The sequence below is a fragment of the Coturnix japonica genome, chromosome 6, assembly GCF_054131305.1.
Source record: "Coturnix japonica strain WE chromosome 6, WE-NBRP24, whole genome shotgun sequence".
Lineage (NCBI taxonomy): Eukaryota > Metazoa > Chordata > Aves > Galliformes > Phasianidae > Coturnix > Coturnix japonica.
In genome coordinates, this window is record NC_140668.1 from 31,491,458 (window position 1) to 31,515,300 (window position 23,843).

At 39.6% G+C, this 23,843-nt stretch overlaps 1 protein-coding gene across 2 annotated transcripts in view; it reads right to left on the minus strand.

Moving 5' to 3' along the window:
• PEPD (peptidase D) overlaps nt 1-23,843 on the minus strand; it is a 111,814-nt gene that overhangs the window by 48,794 nt on the left and 39,177 nt on the right. For both annotated transcript variants that reach the window (XM_015873941.2, XM_085551108.1), the window contains exon 10: nt 3,732-3,800. In XM_015873941.2, the coding sequence (XP_015729427.2) occupies nt 3,732-3,800 (69 nt within the window). The remainder of the gene's footprint in view (nt 1-3,731; nt 3,801-23,843) is intronic.

Here is a 23,843-nt window from a genome sequence, read left to right on the forward strand (position 1 = left end):
ATGAACACTGCACAAATGTTTTCAATAATAGATGTTCCAAATACAAAGACGAGGGATTTCCTTTGCACAGTTTAATGTAAAGGTTTTAGTTTACTAAATATTTCTGTAAAGTTTGGCACCAACTGTTACCAAAGATGCACACAAATCTGTGTTTTACCACTGTTACTTAGGCGTTAAGCAGCACACAGTCTTTCTTGGCATTTAAAGCTCCCTATCTTTCACTCCAACCCTGGCTCTGCAACACACAGAGGAGCAGCTGGTGCAGAAGACCAGATCCCCACACCATACGCACTTGTGTGGCTTCTGTCAGGTGAGAGGCTCATCTCCCCACACCAGCTCCAGGCAGGGCCCTCATTCTGAGCACCAATGGCACACCAGCCCTGCTCCTGAAAGTTGTTTCTCTCTCAGAAGAAACGCAAAGCAAACACTGTAGACCTGGCCCTGTCTCAGCACAGCCCAAAGCCTGGGACAGGGGTGACTTGCTTCAGAAACACATGGCTCAGCCACACTGAACACTGGTGGGGATACACCTCCACCCTGCTTCCAAGAGGTAGGAGTCAGCCCCTCCTCGTTAGAAATACCTTCACACATTAAGGCAGGAAGATGCTTTAGGAGCAACACTAAGAAGCTTCCCTAAAGCGACATGTACCCATGAGGTGAACGTTACAGCTAACCAGGAACTGTTCGTAATGATTTGTGAGACTTTCAAGGTGGCTTTCAAAACAATTTAAACAATACCCCCAAGCCATCGAAAAGCAAACAGGCTTTGCTGGAGAAGCTCCTTCTTTCCCCCAAAGAGCAACAGTTAAAAGTTCTCACACCAGAGCCAGAGTTCCACACCAGGAGCTGTGAGGAGGTGCCGGCCGAGTGGCTCTGTGCCTCTGCAGGTCAGCACCAAGGATGTCCAAGTCTGCCTCTGGGCAGCACGTCTTCTAACAGACTTCTATGGGCCTATTTCCATCCCTTTAATAATTTGCCTCTAACTGGTGCCAAAGACATGTTTGTTACAGAAGGAACTACATGGAGCAGCAGAAAAGCAGCAAATTAGCACCACTGAGATTGCAAACAGCAGGAAAAGATTCAGGTTACTAGGAAGGGAAAATAGGCCTCAAAATACATGTCAAATCAGGAAACACTGTGAAAAGAAATGAGCAGAAGAAAGAGAAGGTATGTCAGTAATATTTTAAGAAAAGGATTAAGCTGCATATCAAACATAAGAAAAAGAGCAGCTATTAGCTCTGTGCTAAGATCTGAAGAAAAATCAACAGGCCACAGACTGAACCAGCAAGCTACTTCCATCACTATTTAAATAATGGAGTCAATCCAGAAGGAAGCATTAGCAGTCTTCTCTTCGCTTTTTCATCTAAGAGGTGAAACTTTAAAATCTTGTTGAAAAGGAAAAAAACACATGGATACATTAAGTACTGCAGCCTGAACCTTCACCCTCCTCCTCTGCAAAATAACCACTAGGTGCACCAAGGCACTGCAAGGAGAATTCTGAATTTCAAGGCACTGCACAGTATTTGCACATTCCTCTGAAATCAATGCTTCAGAGATTTCAATTGAATATATCTAAGTCCGTTTACCAGGTACCACTATTCTCTTTTATTTGCATTTACATAACGTCAGCTGGGGCTTCAAACCATCGACAAGCTGACAACCTTTGAAAGCATTGCTAACTCCAGCACTAAGCAAACTATGTGACAAGCCGTAACACTAACATGTGTTATCATTCTCAACTGATTAGACAGTGAATACACAGGAGTGAATACATGACACATATTGAGTTGCATCAAACATCCATTCACCATCTCCTGAACAGCGTCAGTACTGGACAGTGACAGCAATAAATGCATACACTCAAACAGCAGCAAGTGATTTCAACATGAAACACAGCATTGATAACTCTTGCCGTCTCGTTTAAAGAGCACCTTTCTAAAACCTGAACAGAAAACATTTTTAAATTAAAAACATGATTCTCTTGTATGGAAATTATTATCAGGCCAGAGCTTAAAAAGGAAAGAATGTGCCAAATATCATTGTTTGAAGTTTGGGGAAAAAAACAGAACTCAGAATGAACATAATCATACTAACTGTTCAGAAACCCTAATTGTAAAAGCTACTTTTAATCTTAAATGTAGTTAAGCATAGTATTTACGACCACATTTCCATGGTAATTAAAAATGCCTATTACTTTTACCATTATTATGTTGAGTTAATCAGCTAGATCTACTCATATCTATTTTATTAGGACCTAGCTTAAAATGGTTAATTCTATTTGTTCTTCCTTCATTACTCACAATCAGACTGCAGCTATTCATTCACAAAGGCTTTTTTTCTTTTCTGTTGTTTTACTTTTAAACCCAGTTTGTCTCCGTTGTCAGTAGCAGAGGTAGGATACAGTGCCAACTCCCAGCTAAAACCACACATCAGGGTGCTGTCTGGATCTTGTACCGTGACAAGGACTCAATACACTTCACACCACATTCCTACTCCAGTAGGAGTTTCAATAGGGTTAGCGATGGCATCCCTGATTCTAGTTTCTGTACCCAAATCCATTCTGCAGCATGGGTTCTGATGCATGGTAAGTGTGGAGGTCTGTAGGGCAGTGGAAAACCATGCACAGAGACAACTTGATTTTACCTTCTCAGCTAGTAACGATACCACAGAGATGAAGTCTTGTTGCAATGGGATCATAGTATCATAGTATCATAGTCTCATGTGGGTTGGAAGGGACCTTAGAGATCATCGAGTCGGGATGTTAATTCTCAAGTTATATGATGGTACTTAAAACAGGAAAATTTCCTGACAATTTAGATGCACAATTTGCCGTAAAACTGCTCATGCTCCTACTGCAATTTGGCATATAAATTGGAAAACTGCATTTGCAAATAATGAATTGAGTAAACAGCAGAAAAAAGCAGAGATACTGATCATTTTCATTACCCCTGAAGCAAAATAACATCATCATTACCTTAATTTTTTTTTTTTTTTAAATAAATAACCTATGTAAACTCAGACAAATGCCTTGAGTGTCATTAGATCCAGCAGTGGAGTCTATGTATTAATAGATGTACTTCATCTGTCACATATCTCTGACTGGATATATATATATCCATTAACTAAATGAGATTAATCTCTGCACAGAGTGCACAGCTGTCCTTCACGTGTATCCTATGCTATTCTCCTGAAATTCTTTGAATTAAAAACATGCATTTCTACAACTGAAGGGAGAACTTCTTATAAAAAGTTGTATTTTCTCAAATTCAAAAGCTCCAACACCGGCTGCCGAGCTAGAAAATAGAGCAAAATGTTTCCAAAACTCACTTCCCCAAATCAATTTTAGCGCAGCCAAACCTCAAAGAAGTTTGAGAATGCTATGAAATACTGCAGGTGTATTCCAAAAAAAGTATTTGTGAACAACAAAGAATAGCTCTAGAGCCCTTCTTCATAACTCTACTTAATGAAAGAGCCAACTGTGGCACAGATATGAGCACACAGCCATATCTTGGCAGCAGCAGCAGCAGCCACTGTGGAACCTGTAACTGAGCCCTTTCTTTAAGATCCAACACCTGCCACCCCTTTGTCGGCTTTTCCAGTGGAAACAGTTCCAAACGTACTCTGGTGGCACTCACAAACACACCGCATGCCTCAAAGGAACAATATTACAATTATCCAGTGGGAAACTGACAATAAACATTTCAACAATTCAATAGAAGCCATCAACTTACCTGCCACAGATGCAAGTGTAGGAAGTATGGCGCATGCCGCCTCGGGTGTAGCAATAGTGCTGGAAAAGGCTGCAAAGAAAGAGAGCTGGTAATTATTAGTGCATTCAGAAGCACCACAAGACAGAGAGGAATAGCAAGCCTTGCCTCAGCACAGCTGAGCTGCTACCAATCCTGTCTCATTACTGGGTTACCTGCCTAGGTGAGCACTCGTTGAGCTCATGCCCCACAGCTCGACAGCTCCGTGGGTCACCTCACCCCTTATTTAAGTGCAGCACAGTGCCTGTGAATGCTGCTCCCCGTTGCAGTGACACCCTGTTGGAGGAGCTCTTCAGCCTCAAAAGCATTAAAACGTTTTCATCTTTACTGTCAAAGTCCCCTTCATAGGAGGGCAGATGTGCCCAAAGCACAATTAATATAGCATTAGGTGTTTTAAGAGCTAAGCACATACCATGGATCCTTTTACTCTTTTTGAAATATGTTCTAATTACAATCCAATTCCCTTTAATACTGAATGGATTCAAAAACTCATTTGTTGTAATACTGAAATCATTTCATTAACACAGAGTGATAATGGCGCTATTCAAAGAATAGAGATGTTGTGATTTTATCCTGCAGAAACAATCCACAGAACACAATTCAAGTTCTTTGAAGGATATTAAAGACATTACATGCTTGTAAATCCAAACTGGAGTTTAAAATTACACAAGATGACAGTATTTAAAGAGAAACAAAGCAAACCGTACAGATTGATCACAAAAGGACAAAGAAAAGCCTACATTTAAGGACTTAGTAGGGAGACACGCTTTACAAGATTTACTTTCTGCACAAACCATTGTGGCTTTGCAAAGCAGAAAAACTCATTTTTTTTCCAGCCCCAGAAACCAGTAACTGCAAAGAGCAGGTCAAATGAAAGAGAAGCTAAGGAGGAACTGATGTAGTGAGAGGACACTGCATTTGGCTAAGGAAATTAATAATCAAAACCACCATTTGCCCTGGTACAGTCGGTTCTTCACCAAATGGGCACCTCACATAGAAGCCAAGTTACAGACGTGCTCCTCCCAGCACACCTGCAGGCAAGGTTTATTCTACAGGATACGGCACAGCACAAACATTTCGCAAAACAATATTTTATGCCATTATATAAGTATAGTTATGTCCCGGGAAGCAACTTTTATTGTGTTTTATAGACCCTTCATGATAAATTATTGGATAAAGTATTTCCTCCAGTCAGAAACTTTAAGTAACCTTCTAAAGAGCTTTAAAAATGAAATAATGAAGGTTGTAAACATCCTTCCATCATCACTGATGCAGGGATAGCAGGGCTTGTTTTTCCATATGACAACTGATCACATATTCATGGTTGGAATTTATATGAAACTGTGCGGCACAATAACAGCAGTCACCTTTTGCAGTACTCCCAGATTAGCAGTAAAAAGCAGTAAATAAATTAAGACAGGCTTCGTATTTTCCATCTGCTGCTTGAACTTTCTTTTTTCTAAAAAAGGAAATCTGATTATTTCATCAAACACTGTGGACTTTCTTTACAAAGTGAGGAGCTGTTTATGTGATGGAGCTGAAGAAAACCTAACTGCCAGGTCATGAGTTTCCCAGTACAAGCAGTAAAACTACTCACATCACTGTGAATTTACTTTTTCAGACTATGACTCATCAGAAACACATTCAGGTGGTTGGCAAGAAATACAGCATCGCTATCACACATTGCTTTGCATAGCCTGTCTAAAATAAATGAAGGATGGCATATCCTTTTAATGGTAAAAGTGGCTTTTCAAAGCCAAAAAAAACAACCCACATAGATACAGAATTACAGAAGCTGCCAGTACTTTGTAGTTAAAACCCTGGCTCCACTGAAGACAAAGCAGATCCTGCCACTAAACCCCATCACACCAGGGTTTCACTTCTATACACTGGAATAGTCTTTATCAAAAAGTGGAATGCACAGGTGAGAAGCCTGAGATAGTTGGATAGAATATCATTAAACGTGGTGCTCCATTTTTACTGCAAACACCGCATCTTGACCTCTCCCTACTCTTTATGAGCAGAGGCAGCTTCATGCTAATGCTGGATGCTCTCCGTGAGCATTTAATGCAACCAACAGATGCAAGAGTTAAGCATCTTCCTTTCCTCTTTCATGTGTTTCAAAGCTTTTCTGCCATGTTTTATGCAGTATTTCCCTGGAGGGTGTATGTATTACTTATCATGCACTTACCATCTCAGTCATGTATACAGATCAGCCACTGGTGTACTTGCATGTGAGATTTTACCTTTTAAGCACATATTCACTGCTTTGGAACATCTTTTTTCCTTCCTCTCCTTTCTTCTTTTAAAAATAAATACAACGATTCATTCTGGTTTAGGTGCCAGAAACATCATCATCTTTAACTGACTGGCAATATTATAATAGAATTTAATTGTAGCTTTAAAAAAAACCTCAAGTGTTTTTTGTTCCTCCCCATTTACCAAAGGAAGAGGAAACACCAACCTCCATTAACTCAAGTAAATCTCACAGGACGGCTCCCACCCCACTCCAACTCTTGTAGATTTGCTGAGGCACACATTAACATCATCACCACTGCTCTGCCAAGTATGGACTGTGTGGGTTCTTTATTATTAGAAATAACAGGAAAGCATGTACACGTGGTATTTTTGAGAAGTACTGCATACATTCAAACAAACTTCCAAAATGTTTGAAAAGTCACAACTCCAAAAGGTCCTACAGTAAAACCTGCTATGGACAGTCTGACAAGTTGTGTGAACCACTCTGACATGGCATCTTAAAATCACCTTCGGTCCAGTTCCTACAGCTGATTAATGCATTCTAACAATTCCAAACAGATCCACGCCAGGAACGCAAATTGAAACCAATAGTTTAATATTAACCATCCTCCTAACTCAGATAGATTCATGGAACACAGGCACTTAAGGGAGGAGGGACAGTAACAATCAGTAATGACTTCCCCCACACTTCAGGTCTTCCACGTTACCAAAATAAAATGCATTCATGTCCTCTCTGCCAAGTGGGGTTTTTATTTCCCCAAAGAAGTAAACAAGTAATCTCTAATTTAAATTCCTGCCGTTTGCTCTGAGTCATGATATTCAGAAGACAACCACAATTTATACTTCTCAGCTATTCACTTCCAAAGCCAAGACACTCTAGATCAGAAAGCTTCAACTTCTAAATACAAATAAAATTAAGTACTTTAGGTCAAGTTTCTGTGACATTACCCAACACATCCTCAGGGGCATCTCCCCATCACCCCTCTACCCCAGTTGGGTGTCTTCAAGTAACCCAGGCTGCAGGACTTGGCAGGGGAGGAACAACTACCCACCCACCCCAAGTCTGCCTAGGCCAGACAACCAACCTCATTAAATCACCATTACTGCCAGATAAGGGAGCCTCTTCAGGAGCACACCTGCTGCCTACTGCTGGCTCTGACACCAGTTCTGCAGACTGCATATCACAGACTGGCTATCAGAAGCTTAACCTCCCTTGTGAAGCACACAATCCATGGAAGGGTCAATGATATCTTGAGTCAGTAACCCATTAAGGTGCTTGTACTGAAAATACAATCAATGTTTCCCCCCACAAACGATCACCCACTGGCTTGAGGATGTTTCGGATTCACAATAATTTCCTCAGCACACTTTTGAGAAAGTTGCCTCCTAATAAAAAGAAACCTTCACACACTTCAAAAACAGCATTCTTTGAACAAAGCCCGCGAGACTCGCCTTGAAATGCAAGCAGGTGGTTTTTCAACTTTGAAACCATGAATTGAAACCACAGTAGCTTAAGAGAATTTGGTACAGCACTCAGAGGATTTTCTTTCTTTTTTTTTTTTTACAAGTACAGTTGCAAGACATAGGTGAATAGCTATGAGAATTGAATTACTTCTGAATTACAACAACACTGTGCCCTTATGCTTTTGTACAGTGTTCAGTATCAAGAACAGCCACAACACAGGCTAAAAACCAAAGCTTTTTTTCCCCAAAGAATTCACAAAAGGCTGAATTTTGATCTATTTATAGCAGGACTGACAGCCCCTGTTTTGATCATCTAGACATTGTATTTCACACGAGGAAGCTATAAAGCCCAAATCACATGTAACTATTAAGCCATAGTAAATACAGTTTGGTATCTGAAGTACTTACACACCAAACAGAAGGGGGAAGGCTTTCTGATCTTGGACTAACAGCTGAGCATGGGACATAAACCCAGGCAAGCAATGCTTTGTTCAGAAGCCACAATGTTCTTAAACACAATACTTTGCTTTGTTATACTACTTTTGCAATGTTGTTTCTTTTCCATGGGCTACCAGATGTTTTTAAGGTTTCATTTATCTGATCCCAATTTCATTCTGTTCACAACACAATGCTACAGTATTGCAAAACATGTCCAAGGTTGTTTCAGTAAAACCTAATTGTGTCAAAACTTCAGCGTGAGAGAATAAAGGGGAGTGGAGAAGAGCAAAAACCACCTGGATTCCTATTCATGAACAAATGGTGGATTAAAATTACCATCAGATCAAGCAGAATTAATGCTCTGAGCAGATGAACTAAAGTTTCTCCTATATTTCAGACCCAGGTCCCAGGAGACATCATTAAAGATTTTATATAGGCAATATTATCAACTAGGTGGTCCACATAGCTAGGAACTGCTTAGAATAGAACATACTCTCCAGAAATACCAGGAAAGAAAAACACTTCTATGCACCGACCTCTTAAACTCAACTGCTGAGGCCACTGCTGCTGACATCCTGATGGCTGGGCTGCTCTGCCACCGAGTGCAGCAGCTGAAGTTTAATATTAAAATACCACAAGTTGCTGCATCGTGAGGCATTTGTGCCATGTACAAGGCAGAACTCTGACATTTTTTTTGAGAAAAGTCTACCATTCTAAATTCTGATCTCATTTTTTTGTTCTCTTTAACTCAGTTATTTTTATTATTTGCAGCAAACTCCAGGTAATAATAGGTGCTTAGAAGAGAAAAATGTCGTTTGAGTTCAGGAGGAACAGAAGGACCATAACTTTAGTAAGCAGGTATGACATGAAACTAGTAGAATATTAATGTAACTACAGTGCAGAACATCTATAATGAAATAAGGAAAAGCTGAGTAGAAGCAGCATAGACATGAATGGTCTCACCTTGGTAATCAAAAATTCATGTTGGTATTTCTAAATGTGCTACTTCTCTGCACTAAGATGGATGACAAGCCAGAACTCAGGGCAGGAGCAGAGGGCAAGTCCAGCCCACATGCAGATATATTTTAATCATACAAAAGTACACAGACCAGAAGAAATGCATTCCTTCAGGAAACAAAGCCCATGAAGGCAAAGCCATTTCACCAGCTGTCAGTGCTACCTGGAAACCAGAGACACATGAAACAGGAAGCCCATACATAAGACAAAGCCCAGCACTGTCACAAGCATCACATATGATCTACAGTGATCGAAGGTAATCAATAATCACAGTTCAAGACCTTACTTAGACTAAGGTGAGGGAAAAATCAGCATTTTAATAGTATAATTGGGAAATGTAAACTTCCTGTCTTACATAAAAGATAACTGAGAAGTCCATACAACATTAGTGATGTTTTGTCTTTTTTGGCACAGCTACAGAGGTCTGTGATTTTATAAAATCAGGAATAGCATTCTCTCTCTCCCACACATTTTCTTTTTTGCTTTAAATCTGCCAGCCATCCCTGTATTACAGGAGCTAACTGTTCTACACAAAGCACGCTTTCCCCCATCACTTTGCACACATAAAATTTTAACAATAGATTTTGGGGCAGAAAACAAATACACGCCATGATACCACACAATAGTTTAATAATGCCTATGGAATCGTGTCCCCTGCCTCCTTGCACAGAGACAGGCAGCTGCAGGAGCACGCTGCAAAAACACCTCTTCAATCAATCAATCCCTTGATCTTGAACTTGCATTCAAGAACTATTTAAAGAAAACCTTCAGTGTGGCTGTCAAATTAGTACTTTCCTGAAACTCATTTAAATGTACATGGAAAATGCATCTATCATTTGTCAGAATTGATTAAACTGCATAAAAATCAGCTGACTTATGGATTCAAATATTATGACAACTATTAATATCCTTATAGTTACTGTTTGATAGAAATTAAACTGATTACAAGTACAAACCTGCAAAGATTTTAATGTTAATTCTCAAAAACTTGTGTGGTAGTGATGGGCTGATGCCTGGGCTAGATGGAAGGTCTTTCCTAACCTCAATGATTCTATGAGTCAAGGCCTACCTGACTCTTCTTCCATACATACAAGCTCAACCTACAGCAACTTTGTATTGCATGTGGCTCTTCCATATTTGCAAAGTCTGCAATGGAACTGCTATGAAAATAACACAAATTATTATAACAAAGGATTTCATTAAGACTTTAGCGAGTCCTACACGATTGTTGGTTTCTGCATTTTGATTCACATTCCTGCTTGCATGTCTGAAACTTCCCATCCACTGCATTTAGACAGTTAACACAGCAGCACAATCCCTTTATACACCACAGGATTTTTAAACAGGTTTACAGTCTTCAGCAAATACACAGAACAGACACCTATCACCACACCGCAAAGTAATGGTCCCTAAGAAGGATCTCCTATTTCTTCAACAGTTCTGAAGCACTCTTGTACTCGAGTCCATTAGAAACAATATAAAACTAAATTCTGTGGTAGTCTAGACTTCATGCTTAATCTCATATTACAAAAAGAGAAGGCATGAAATTCTTAGACTCATTTCTCCAATTCTAATAATTCCAGATCTCAACTGGCATATTTTAAATTAAATTTTTTGCAGTTTAAACCTATTTATCAACAGCTAATTAATGAGGTCTAAATCCTTTGATGACAGAATGATTAAACTGCATTTTAACTAATCCATCTTTAATTAAAATGCTGCCAGCAAACCATTTCTGGATGTGTAAAAAGGACACATTTATAGACGCTCACTCTTTAACTATGCATTATGTAAAGCCAATAATTAGGAGAACTCATGATTTCAATTATATTTTAATTACTGTTACATATAAAACATGCTTTAATAGATGTAATGCAATACATTTTCTTTCTTCACAACCCACTAATCATTCCTATTGGGGTGACAACCAAATAAAAGGAAGTTTAATGTATGTGCTAGTACAGGAATCTTGTTCTAGCTTTGAGCCAATTCTCTCTGCATTTCTTCTCTGCAGCAGAAAGGTACTCAATTATCTCCAAACCTAAAATCCAAATGACTCCCTATAGATCCTGTTAAAATGCTAAAAAGAAATTAGCTGTAAGTGACCGTAATGAAGATAAATACTTTATCCTTATTATTACTCATGTATGCCTGCAAAATTCTTGAACTCAAAACATAAGTCTACTTAAAACCTGCTAGATAAGGAAAAACTATAAGGTGACATCCTGCTCCTTTCCTCATCTGATTTTAGGAAAAAACAGTCACAAGACGCTCTGAACACTGCAGGAACCACCAAGTTCATTTAGATAGGAAATTCCTCTTCCTCCATCTTGGAGGGAAGGGTGGGAGACATGTAACATGATGATGGCACTCAGCTTCTTATCATCTGCATTAATGGAAGGATGAGACACAAAAATGATCAAAGGTAAGCTATATCTATATCTCTCTATCTATCTGTAGCTATGCTACATCTAATCCAGTTTCTAATGCAAATAAGTGACAGTAATTTCTTTCCAAATCATGCCGTGCACAGACAACTGGTCAGCAACATCCAATGTCCTGCAGTAATCCAGCCTTTACCACTGCATGTTAGCATCATAAACATTTTTTGCTGACACAACTTCACAGCCAATGAATTAAATGTATTAAACATGTTTTTAAACTCTGTTTGGAACGTTCCAAGTAGTAGTACCACAGAGTAAGTTCAGCAGTAGTATTTCACTAATTTCAGTGATCTGAATTGGGCACAAAGAAACGAATAAGCTTAAAAGAGAAACGTGGTTAAGTTTCCTAATAAACTGTACTTGACAAACAACCCAAAGCATATATTATTTTTATTGGCTTAGATGTTAGATTTAATTTTCATAAGCTTATTTTTTTCTGTTTGGATTGATAATGAAATTGCTGGGTTCACTTTAAGTTTTCTTTAAAAATATCAATTATTTAACAAATGCTGATGGTAAGATGTTTCCACATCACAGGCAGTTATGATGAAGTCATTGTACACATTTAAATACACAGGGCAAGGTTCTGCACAGTCTGAGTCATATAAACCTTCTCATTTCCCTTTTTGTCAATCTTTGCGTATGGAACAAAAATGTTTCACCAAGCAGGCTGCACATTTATATCCTGATTAAACAGAAACAACAGAACATAATGAAGAGCACACAGCTACCTCCTGAGCAGAACATGCCTGAAAAGATATTTTGGATATTTAAGTATTCAGACTTAACAGATGTCAGGGATAAACGTGGTTGTGCCCATGTGCTTTATCAAGGTTTATCAAGAGCACCCCATACTTTTTAAAAAGACTACAACAGATCTCCTCTGAAGAAAAAAGTTCATATTTGTACTTAAAGTACATAATGTGTGTTCCACCACATCACGTTACCTGGCCTCCTAACCAGGATACTGTTCTTACTGTCTCTTATGGCCCCTCCCAGTACATGGCCAGGGACACGTATACCTAAAGACAGCATGCACAATCATATTAAGTGAGAAATATTTGAGAAAAAATATTCTGCTTGTTAGAGAAGTGCTCAGAAAGGGCAGTAATAAGTCCCAGAAACAGAAACATAACATTATTTTAGAAGATAATCAGAGTTATATGGTTGAAAGCAACTGCTTGTCTTCTTTACAGATAAATTTCTCTATTTAAATGCTAAGTATCTTAAGTGCTTTTGTGTGAAGATGGCACTTTGTCCAGTATGCATTCACTTCCTTCTCTGCCTAAAGAGACCTTCCACTCAGGCAAGGACAGAGTGTACAACACCATGCCAAGTACCTCCTGCACACCACAAACATGGGAAGGGATAGACGCTCACTTACTCTGGAGGAGGAAATGACTACAGGATATTATCCACATTTTTCTTAAAATCACAGTTTTCATTCCTAGACCAAGACCTAAACCCAGCACCCCAAGGAGCCTACAGTAAGAGGTGTGCTTGGCTGGATCTGCTTCCAGATACTACATGGTCAAAAGAAAGGAAAAAGTTTCCTTGGCTTGTGCAGATAAATGACAGATCAGAAATGTCCTTCTCTAATCTTTCTGCCCATGTTTCAAGGGTCCTGGTCATATAAAATGAGTGAATAGCTGCCCAGAGGACCACAACATTTACCACAAATTACTTCTTTATGGAAAAATCAATTTTATAGCCTCCTGAATTTCAAACACTTGCCTCTTCAATCCCATGGAATTACTCTTTTGAGAGCCAAGCCTGAGATAGATGACTCCAAGGATCTACTCCTGGGGCATGAAGTATCTGTTATAAAAATCTAGAGCGGACTTGTAAGTCTTTGGAAAAGACTCAGAGTAAAGAAAACATGTATCAACAGCTTAACATTATATAGCTAGAAATGTCCAGATTAATCTGTTGAGCATCCAGCAATCTTCTGTCCCAGCAGACCAGAAACTTAAATCCAAGTTTGTCTGATGTAACAGCATCAGAAAGCATTGCAAAGGACACAGGAGGACATACTCTGCTGCAAGCTGGCCTGGAAGTGTCAACATACCTGCTATTCTGCTCATGTGTGGTGAATGTTACAAAGCGACATTCATGAGAATAAAGCTTTAAAAACTAAAGCTCCTGAGAACTTTTCATGTACATACAACCTTCAAAATAAACACTGTTACCAGGTACACATGGGGAGTAAAATGAAAAGCATTCAGTAAAGGTAACTCAAGAACTGAAGCACTTGCTGCTCTCCTCACTCAGACCTATGAACAAATCCATAATACTGATTGTGGTTCCTTTGGTCCACGTTGCCTGTTAGGAACCGTCATTCAGATGAATGTGAAGAGGAAGATCAGCCTCTGAAGAACTTGAAACAGTTTAAGTTGTCAGGCAAGGCTCGTAAGCAACATACAGGAAATGGCCTAGCTTAGTGCTCATCAGTTTCTGCACATCCCCTGCTTTCATTAGAAAGAATTAACACCACGCAGAATCGAAGATGACATCAACCAGCTATAAAAACACAACAACATCTTACTGCTTGCCTAAAACTCTTGAGGGTGTTTCAGTTACGCTACTCCTGGTGCTGCAGAGGCTCCAAAGCAGTAAATAAAAGGAATCCCAGTACTTGGCCAGAGTGTGATTTTTCTATCTATCCAAAAAGAAATGGAAAAGATGCATATACACTCCAGAATTGAAACTGCTTGTGTCAAGATGTGAAACTTCACAGCAAGGTTGCATCTGCAGGAGGCACAGTCTTTTGGACCAAAATGACATCACCTGTTCTCTTTATACAGACTTGTGACCTACCAAACACAGCTCCTTCCCCTCAGGAGAGGATGAAGGCACACAGGAAGACAGGGAAACAGGCAGTATGTACTGGTATCAGCTAAGAACTGCATGGGGCTTTCAAGTAGCTCCACCAGTACCCATACATTGCTTAGACCACTTAATCTTACTGAAGTGGAACACACACTTTAAAGCGTGGTCTTTAAAGGATGCTCATTTAAGCATGTACCAAAATGCCTATGCCCACTTAACTCTGCATAAAGGCACTCTTAATTCTTGTGAAAACCTTTTCTCTTTGCACCGGTTTTAAAATGGAGCTGACATTAGAATACTGCTTTCTACGCTGACATCAAACACAAGTATTATAGACAAAGAATTAAAGAAAAGTTACCTTGGACTAAATTTGTTCCCTGAGGTAATTAAGCCTTTGTTCTGATGCAGATTTAGAAGCCTCATTAGCTCTTTCTGAGTGTTTCACCACACAGACGATGTGTTCTGCTGTTTGCAGGCTCTCATTTCTAATTTACGTCTAGATCACGCTGTCAGTATTCTGTAGCTTTCACCCAAACCTTTCTTAAATTTGACCTCTCTCTTGTATACATAAAAGCATATTTTGTACCAATAATACAAAATAACAAGCTCAGCTGATCAAATGTTTCAAATCATACAACTTAACCTTCCACCATTTTAATCATAGAGTGACTTGAATTGGAAGGGGCCTCAAGGATCACATAATTCCAACTTCCGTGCCAGAGGCTGGGTTGCCAACCAGTAGATCAAGCACCAGCTCAGGCTGCCCAGCATCCCATCCAAGCTGGCCATAAACACCTCCAGGGATGGGGCATCCACATCCTCACTGAGAAACCATTTCCAGCACCTCACCATCCTCTCAGTGAAAAACTTCCCCCACTTTTCCAGTGAAAAACTGGAAGGCTGTAACAAGGTCTCCCTGAATTCTTCTGCAGACTGAACAAGCACATCTCCTTCAGCCAATCTGATCATCCTTGTGGCCCTTTTCTGGATGCTCACCATAAGCTTGGCATCCATCCTGTGTCATCCTCTGATGACCTAGAAACTCTCAAAGATCCAAATCTATATGATTTATTGGGATCTAGGAATTACATCTGATAAATCAAATACCATCAGACTTAAGATCAACTCCTCTGTAGCCATAATCAGGAAAAAAAAAAAAATGACGCTTCATTAAAAAAGGATTTGATCCTAACAGCTGTCAGTTAGCCAGTTTACATCTACTTAATGTGTACCTTATTAGTATCAAATACAACTAATTATAGTGCTGTGTGATAAGTTAAATGCATTACCGAAGGCTAAGTGTATTACAGTCATGGAGTTCAGTTTATCTACAAAATGTAATCTAATTTAAAAAACTAAATCCAGGTTTCTTTAAGCACTTGTCCTCCATTGCTGGAACACTGCATTGCTATTGTTGACAAATCAGCTTCCCTCACCAGGATCTCAACTGGGCGTCTTCCACAGCCACACTCTGCACATACCAGTCTCTTTCCTTTCCCCCACCCCCTGCAAATCAGTACTGGATGATCCACTAAAATATACATCACTATTTGGACCCTCTACGTTACATCAAAGTAGCTTGGAAACAGCAACAGCTAACAAAGAGAATTCACTTCATTTTGAAACAACTGTGTAGCAAACTCTTCACTTTAAATACTACATCCACTGGAAAAGAAGAGTTAAATGAGATTTGTCTGCATCATGGATTCGTATAATAAAGTTGATCATGAAATGATTTTTATATTCAAGAACATAAATGTAGATTATTAAAACAACTGATAGCTAAAAAGCTCATCTTAATTCTTCATTTTTCAAATATATTTCAAACTGTATTTTTAAAGGAGCACTTATTTAACTACCCATTTCAGCTCGCTGGTAATTCCACCAAACAAACGACCCTTCCCCTCCTTTTTGAGTTCAGTTACTTTTATTTGTCCCCAAGTATTCAGCAGAAACCAGTCGCATCAATAAAAATGTCAATTTTGATCTGCCTCATGAGATGCAACAGCACCAGATAGATTTTCAGTCAGAAGGGTGACCAGAACAGCTGTTATTAACAGCCATTAGAGAGCGTGGCAGGACCAGCAGGCAGCTCCCTGGATTTAGGCTGCATTAAGTGGATATTGTACTCAGGCAGACCTCCTAGCACCGTAAGTACCATCACAACTCTATGCTGTGGTTGAACTCTCTCTGCTGTCAGAACTGGTTAGGTCACAGCACATGAGATGCTCTGCAGCAAAGTGACAAGCATTCTGCTGAACTGCTAAGTGTATATAGCTTACCATAATAAATTCAAATTACTTAATACAGGTACTTGAGCAAAGGTCTAAAAGAATGAGTGAGGGAAAGGAGATTGTTTGACATTGAACTAATCAGAAAATCACTACAGGAAAGAAGGACGTGTAGCAGCATTTTGCTAGAGACAGCACTGGCTTTTAAATCATAATTTCTGCTTGCCCCATCCTACAAAATCAATCCTCATTTTCATGCCACCTGCATACAAAATAGACCAGTGGTTGAAACATAATTTTTAACTGGGTAGATAACCCAGCTCCATGACAGATAAAGTATGAAGGGTAGAAGCCCAATTTTCACAAACCAAAGACACGAAGCCATTACTATTATACATATCAAGAATGGAACCAAAGCAAAACTTTACAACCAAGATGTTATGCATCACTCTCAATTTTGTTTAACAAGAACAAGCAGCAGGAGCACTTTTATTCAAGTATTTCAGGCTCTTATCTTTATTTCTCCTATGAACTCCAACAGATATCACTTTATGCAATGTCTCTCTAGGTGCAAAGCTGTGCTCAGGACAGGAGGCCCAAGCAGCTCCTCCATCCCACTGCAGAACAGCTGCCCACACAGTGAACGAGGGCACTGCAGGGCTGCTCAGAAGATGGCAAGCAGATCACACAGGCTGCTGCTACTCATTTCTGAGATGTGGAATCTCTTCATGCCCCTCCTGGATTATTAGACAAGCTTGGCTTAGAAGATTCAAGGTCATTTCAGATTAATCTAAGAATCCTGGAAATTTAAGCCCATGTTCCCAAAATACCAAAGCACAAATTCCTAGAGCATCCAATAGGACAGAATCGCCCTCAAGAACCAATGTCCTTCCTCACATTAGCAGCAGCACTTTGATAATTTAAGCTGAAAGAAATCCAATACATTTTTCACTCTCTAGCCACTCTTTTCCTTCCCTGCTACCCCGGACAATGAAAACAGATGGATCTATTTCTCTCACAGCTCCTTGTGCACCAGGTGAGCTCACAGTCACCAGTGCTGACCCAGCCTCCACCTGTCCTTGAGAAAACACTTCTGCTCCTCCGTGCTTCTTCCAGCAACTGGTTTCTACCAGTCTTTAATAAATAAAAAACCAAACAAACAGCTGCACAGGTTCATCTACTGCCACTAATGAGTTAACTGTATAAATAAATGTCTATTTTCATGCCACAGGATGCATATAGAAGAGAATAGCCTCCATGAGGCAATGTGTCACACCAGCACACACTAATATCCTGACACACTCATACACAGAACAACAGCCCTGAGCCTCAGAGAAAAGCACGTGTTTAGGCCAAGACACAATTCATTTACTGGGGACTCTTGAGTGCAATGAATCCTTAAATAGGAATACCGCTACACCCTATGCAGAATAAATCAGATACAGTTTCCTACTTGGAAAAAGATGAAGTATAAGATATTTTACAAACTACCTATTTTTATCAGGATAAATACAATTGTATCTGTAAGATCAGGCACGTCCAGCTTCTGAGTTTGCAATCTACAACTACCAAATCACTTCTCTGTGAACCTTCTTTGACTACTGAGGAAAAAACCAAGCAAACAAATAATGGTTTACAAACCCATGAAATCTTCTCTGCTTCCCACTGCCAGAAACAGTGCTTCCCATTCCCCACTCTCCATTTCCAAGAACCCCATTTACGAGGGATTTGGTTTTGTTTTTACAGCTTCTTGATTCATGCTCCATAACTTTTCCAATATCTGAATTCACGTGGAATTTGTAAAGATTCTTTGATGGCTAAGGAACATGCCTATATTTCCTCCCCCTAGCTACTCGGTTTAGTAGTCCTATAAGCATCTCTATTCCCTAATCCCTTTGGGCTTCTGTATCATTCAAGCAAAGTCTCTTCTTAATTCTTTACTCCAGCTCAGCACAGCATTCACTCTTTCTAATCACTCTGAAAATCAAGACCTCTGAATGTCATTACAGATACTGCTTTTTTATTGCCTACATTTCTAAGACAACAGATGAGCACCACACACCAAATCCCCACTAAGTCTTCACATGCTGCCAAGGCATTTTCCTGCAATATACTGTTCCCATTTGTATTTGTTTCTCCTGAACCGGGGCCGTGCTGTTTGCTTTTCCTCACTGCAGTGGCCATAACCATTGTGCTACCACTCAGTGACCATGGGCTGTTGGTGGCATAAATACTTTTTGCAGACTAAAGACACATGTAACAAATCCTAAGGTGGGGAGTGAAGTACCATGGCAAAGGCCTTTAAATATCTCATTCAATTCCCCACATACCTACAAATAATATAATTAGCTAACATCCAGGGACACGCTCATAAAATGCCCATGTCACCACTTCTGTGGTACTGCTTTCTGCTTCCTTGTAGCAGCACGCAATTAGCAGCCTTGGCTTGCCTTCTGCCAGCTACTGATGCAATTTAAGACAACAAGAGCAACCTTAATAATGTCACTTTTGGCATTCTTTCTCCCAGCTTTGAACAAACTAACAGGAATCAATGCTGCTCTGTTTCACAGTACAAATTAAAGCTTCACAGGCTGCAATTCAGACCGACTGCCTAAACCTTGTGGGAAACATTAAAATTAATTGAGGCATCAGGAAATCAAGGTAATTCTTAATGCAATTAGTAATCCCTGGAAAACTGCAATATATATCAGAGACGTGGTGGACATCCCATCCCTAGAGACATTCAAGGTCAGGCTGGTCCAGGCTCTGAGCATCCCCACTGAGCTGTAGACATCTCTCTTCATTGCAGGGAAGCTGGACCAGATAACCTTTAAAGGCCCCTTCTGATTCAAACGATTCTATGAGTCTGTGAACCCAGGACTGCTGTTATGAGGACAAGCCTCCTCCCTCCTCTCGGATGTCATTATTCAGCTGAGAAGGGCGATGGTGCTGGTGAGACACTGCTCTAAGTCAGTACTTCGCTCTAACAGAGAGGAAAAGCCAAGTTAACTTCTAGGGAGAGCGGGCTGAGTTGAATTTTAACAACCGATCATAAAAGGCAAGACCAACTGGTATTTTCCTCCTCATCGCTGCAGATAAGCTGCAGGTGTTTATGATTTTGCTTAACCCTTCTTTAACAGCCTGCATGTAGATCAGGAGCGAGGATTCTGATTTATGTGCTATGTTATTTATCATTTTTAGAGCACTGTCTCACAAAACAGTATTTGGAATGGGTTTACTTAAGAAAATCTAAATTCCTATCAACAAAACTCTATGGACAGTCACATAAGGCCATTCTTTCAAAGCATGAGAGAGCACTAAGAACATCAAGGCCAACTTTTTTTGCTAAGTCAAGATCAGGTCTGTATGGAAAAAAAAAATACTTTCTTTTTCCCTCTCAGTCCTTAACAGGTTTTTGTTTTGTATTTTTATTATTATTCTCTAAGAACATTCCTCAGTGTAGACTGAAAGTTTACATGATTCAAACTCGAGCCAGCAACATCACACAAAGTCTGCAAGCATCAACACAGGGTGTGTGGCGGAGACACTTCCAGGGAGCTCAAACAGATACTCTCATACAGCAGCACAAGTCAGCAAGAACACTGGCTTTAAAAACACGTTCTGATTAGCAGAATATTGGAGGAATATTGCTTTCATTGAAACCATGTGCCAACTCACCCTGCAAATAAAGCGCAAGCTTATAATATTGTCAAAATTGTATCTCTTAGGAACACTAAAAAAGTTTGATTCACACGCGGTTTTCTGTACTGTGAAATATTTCATATTTTGTTTCTCCTATGTAAAGTGTAATAGGTACATAATTTGATTTACACTTTGAGGATCTGATACATTTATTAACTACGTAAAAGATGGAGCACCAAACATTTCGCTGTTTATGCTCCAAGTTTCAAGTAGTCTTGATAGTGAAATAATGAATGGGTAGAAGCAAGGAAGCACTGAAAACAAACAGAACAATGAAGAAATAGATTCATTTGTGCCTACGCTACCTTTTACATTGAAGTTAATATTCCTACATACAGTGAGAAACAAAAGTGAGGAATATAATTTTAAGAATAAAACACAACTGATGAGATTGAAATATGAAAAGCAAGTAACACTGGCTGGATTGTTACTATGAAAACCTTGCATGGGTTTGCAAATTACTACTTCTGGAAATGAACATGAAATGAACATCATATACATCAGCAGCCACACTGTAAAACGTCCTCCACAATCCCTGTTAAAAGTCACATCTGTTTCTTATCAGAAAGAAACTAAAAACCTGGGATTATGTGCATGTTCATAGAGCAGCAATGACACTGACAGCACTCTGCATGCACTACAGGAACTAAACCTGTACTTTTGGACAATTGTTTTGATTTTTCACATTATTAACACACAAGTTTCCTGGATTTTAATAGTAAATTAATGGGTTTGAACAGTAGAATAAACTGCTGTAAAATAGGCTAAAACTTTCAGATCAGAAAAATCTACTCTTCATCACGTCCATGTTATTACTAATGTATGTGGATAGTAAATCCCCACATCCCCCACAACTGCCCCACTAACCATAAAAATGACACTGTCCATCCACAGCCACAGTACGACCAAACTCTGAAACAGATTAAACTGAAACTGAGCAATGCCCAGAGGCAGCTATCAGCCTTTCAAGTGTCCATCTCATATAAGATAACAGACCATCAGTCTCAACCCAAATATTGTCTTGACAATCACAAACCGCATTTCTAAACCATACTGATTTACTTGAGTAAAAAGATACTCATACACGTGGTTCTGAAAACACTCTGAACTACCACATCTACTTCACCAGCCAATTCTTTAATGAAAGACACACAGCAGAGATGAAAGAAGTGGAGATCAGAGCAGGAATTTGATGTACAAGAGCTAAAAGTTACACCACAGACACAGCCCTTGTTAAATTCTTCCAACTACAGCAGCCTACACATAATCTACAGTTAAGATGAAACTGAATATCCCCCAAGAACCAGCGTGATGAGAACTGCACCTCAGCTTGCATCTACAAAGGAATTGGGCAATAGTTTAGATTTTGCACACTATCACTCATTTTCAGCACACATCCTTGGAATTAGAGAAGACAAGTCAGCAGACAGTAACAACTAATTGTACAGTCCTGCCCTTTCCCTCAGAGCTTTATTTTTTTTTTCTTCAAAGCTTCGTAGATTGATTGCAAAGCCACGCCATGCCATAAATAAAGAACAGGCACTACTCATTCCCTACTTTGGATTTCCTGGGCTTTTATGTGAAGCTATTTCTCTGCTCTTTGATCTCTAAGCCATTGGCAATATCTACAAGCACACTACCGATAGTAGCAGCAGATCCTTACTCTTTCCCAGCTCCCTTTTCAGCAGCAAGGTGAATTTCCACTTCTCCCAGCTTTAAAAAGCACTGCCAAGATAAATGATTCACCGGCTCAAAACACTTGTTCGGAAGAAAAAATATATGCAAAATCATGTAGGAGAAACTCCCATTTAGAAGAAAATGGAGAGCACGGTCTACATCATCACTATGCACAGCTGTGATGATCCGTGTTCCATCTAATGAAATAAGAGAAGCAATGTTCTTTTCCTCAATTAAAAAAAATAAATATTATTTATCTATTGCTGCAACTGTTATTTCCTAGCAAGATGAAATACATAAAAAGATACACTTTCCTGCTCATCCCCATCAACCTTTAAATTTCATCATCATTTATGAAAGATGGCATGGAAAGTTTTCTTTTTCCTTCTTTTATTTCCCCAAATCTCTGAAAGGCCAGTAAAGATCAAGCCTTCTTCACATTTTTGCTGGAGGGTATTGCTCAAACAAGCTCAAACTCTTTCCCACTCCTCCCTTCAGCAGCACTCAGCCTTTCACTCGAGTTCTTGCTAAGAGAAAAGCCAGTCCTGAGGCTGGTGTATTTGGGACTGTTTTTTCTCTTATGTCTCAGTGCAGTAATTAAGGTCAGTTAAAGATGCTCCTGCCCACCTCCGACTTCAGCTGCAGGCAGGTACTGTGATGTCCCTCCTAGCACCTCAGCACAAGCTCCACTTTGCAAAAGCCTTTCAACACTATCCAAATTCTACACATTTCATCACAGCTTTGTCATAGTTAATGACCAAACCACGCCCAGCACCTAAGAAGATGCAAGAGAAAATGGAGAGGAGTAGGGGCAGGAAACTTACTGGTTTGGAATCAGCTCTTTTAATTAATATAAGTGCATTATTTTAATTGGACGGGGTAACACATACACTTTGACAGATGATGATTGATGTGTAATAAAGACAAAAAAGCCAAAATTAAGCACACAAAACACACACACACACACACTGCATCTCCTCAAAAAGAGAAAGGTTCTGCTGAAGGCATGAATTAGACTTTACTCACTATTCTACCCACTGCCTCCCACAGACCAACGGCTGCGTGGTGAACACATTCTACTTGCTGAACAAAACAATCCTCTCATCCACACAGAGTATCAGGTGTTAACCCACGTTCCTAAGCAACACCACTCTCTCTCCACATTCTCCCCTCCGCCAGCAGTAACATTAAGTCTCACCATCAGCTCCTGCTCTGTCCAATGTGTGAGCATCCTATCGTGAGTCTCGGGTGCAGCACTGCATTGGGCAGCACCAGCAGCCTCAGCCCCTATTTTGTCTTCACTGAGACATGCAAAGTGCAACTAAGAGACAGCACCGATACTTTTGAGTTGATTATAAAGTAGGGTTTTTTGTTTTCTTTTTTAATCCTGGCTTAGATTTAAATTGCTTGCAAATACAAGCTAAAATAGATATCCTTTGCCAGCAGGTATGGAAACATTCTTTTAGAGTTACTGGGGGGTTAAACTTTTTTCTGACATCTATAATATTCAGTGTTGGGAAAAAAAAAATCTCTGCAAAGAATAATTGCTCCCACAGGGACCAATCCATGGGTCACAGTTTTTCGCACTTGACGGCAACAGAGCCTCAAGAATGAGATTTTCTATAAAACCTAGACTTAAGCTTGAAGCATAATCACAATGTTTGCCCTAGCTCTAGAAGCTGAACTGAAGTGCCACTTCTGCAGTGTAATTATTCCACATATGTTCCAAAAACCCATGGGGAAGTTTTATTATTCAGAAGAATAAATAGGGTAAAAATAAATGGTTTTTAATTTTAGCCAATTTTTACACTCGTTATGACTCTTCATTTTTCTTATGCAAGCTTAAGTCCATGGGAAAGAGGATTTGCCTTGAAGAAATAATTAAACTTTCATCTTCAGTTATGCTTCTTAGCAAACACGCTGCCACCCACACAGCATGTAACACACAAGTGCTATTCAGTGGCACAGAACGCAAACAACCACCACTGCTTCGCCATGTTCCTTTCAGTTTCAAA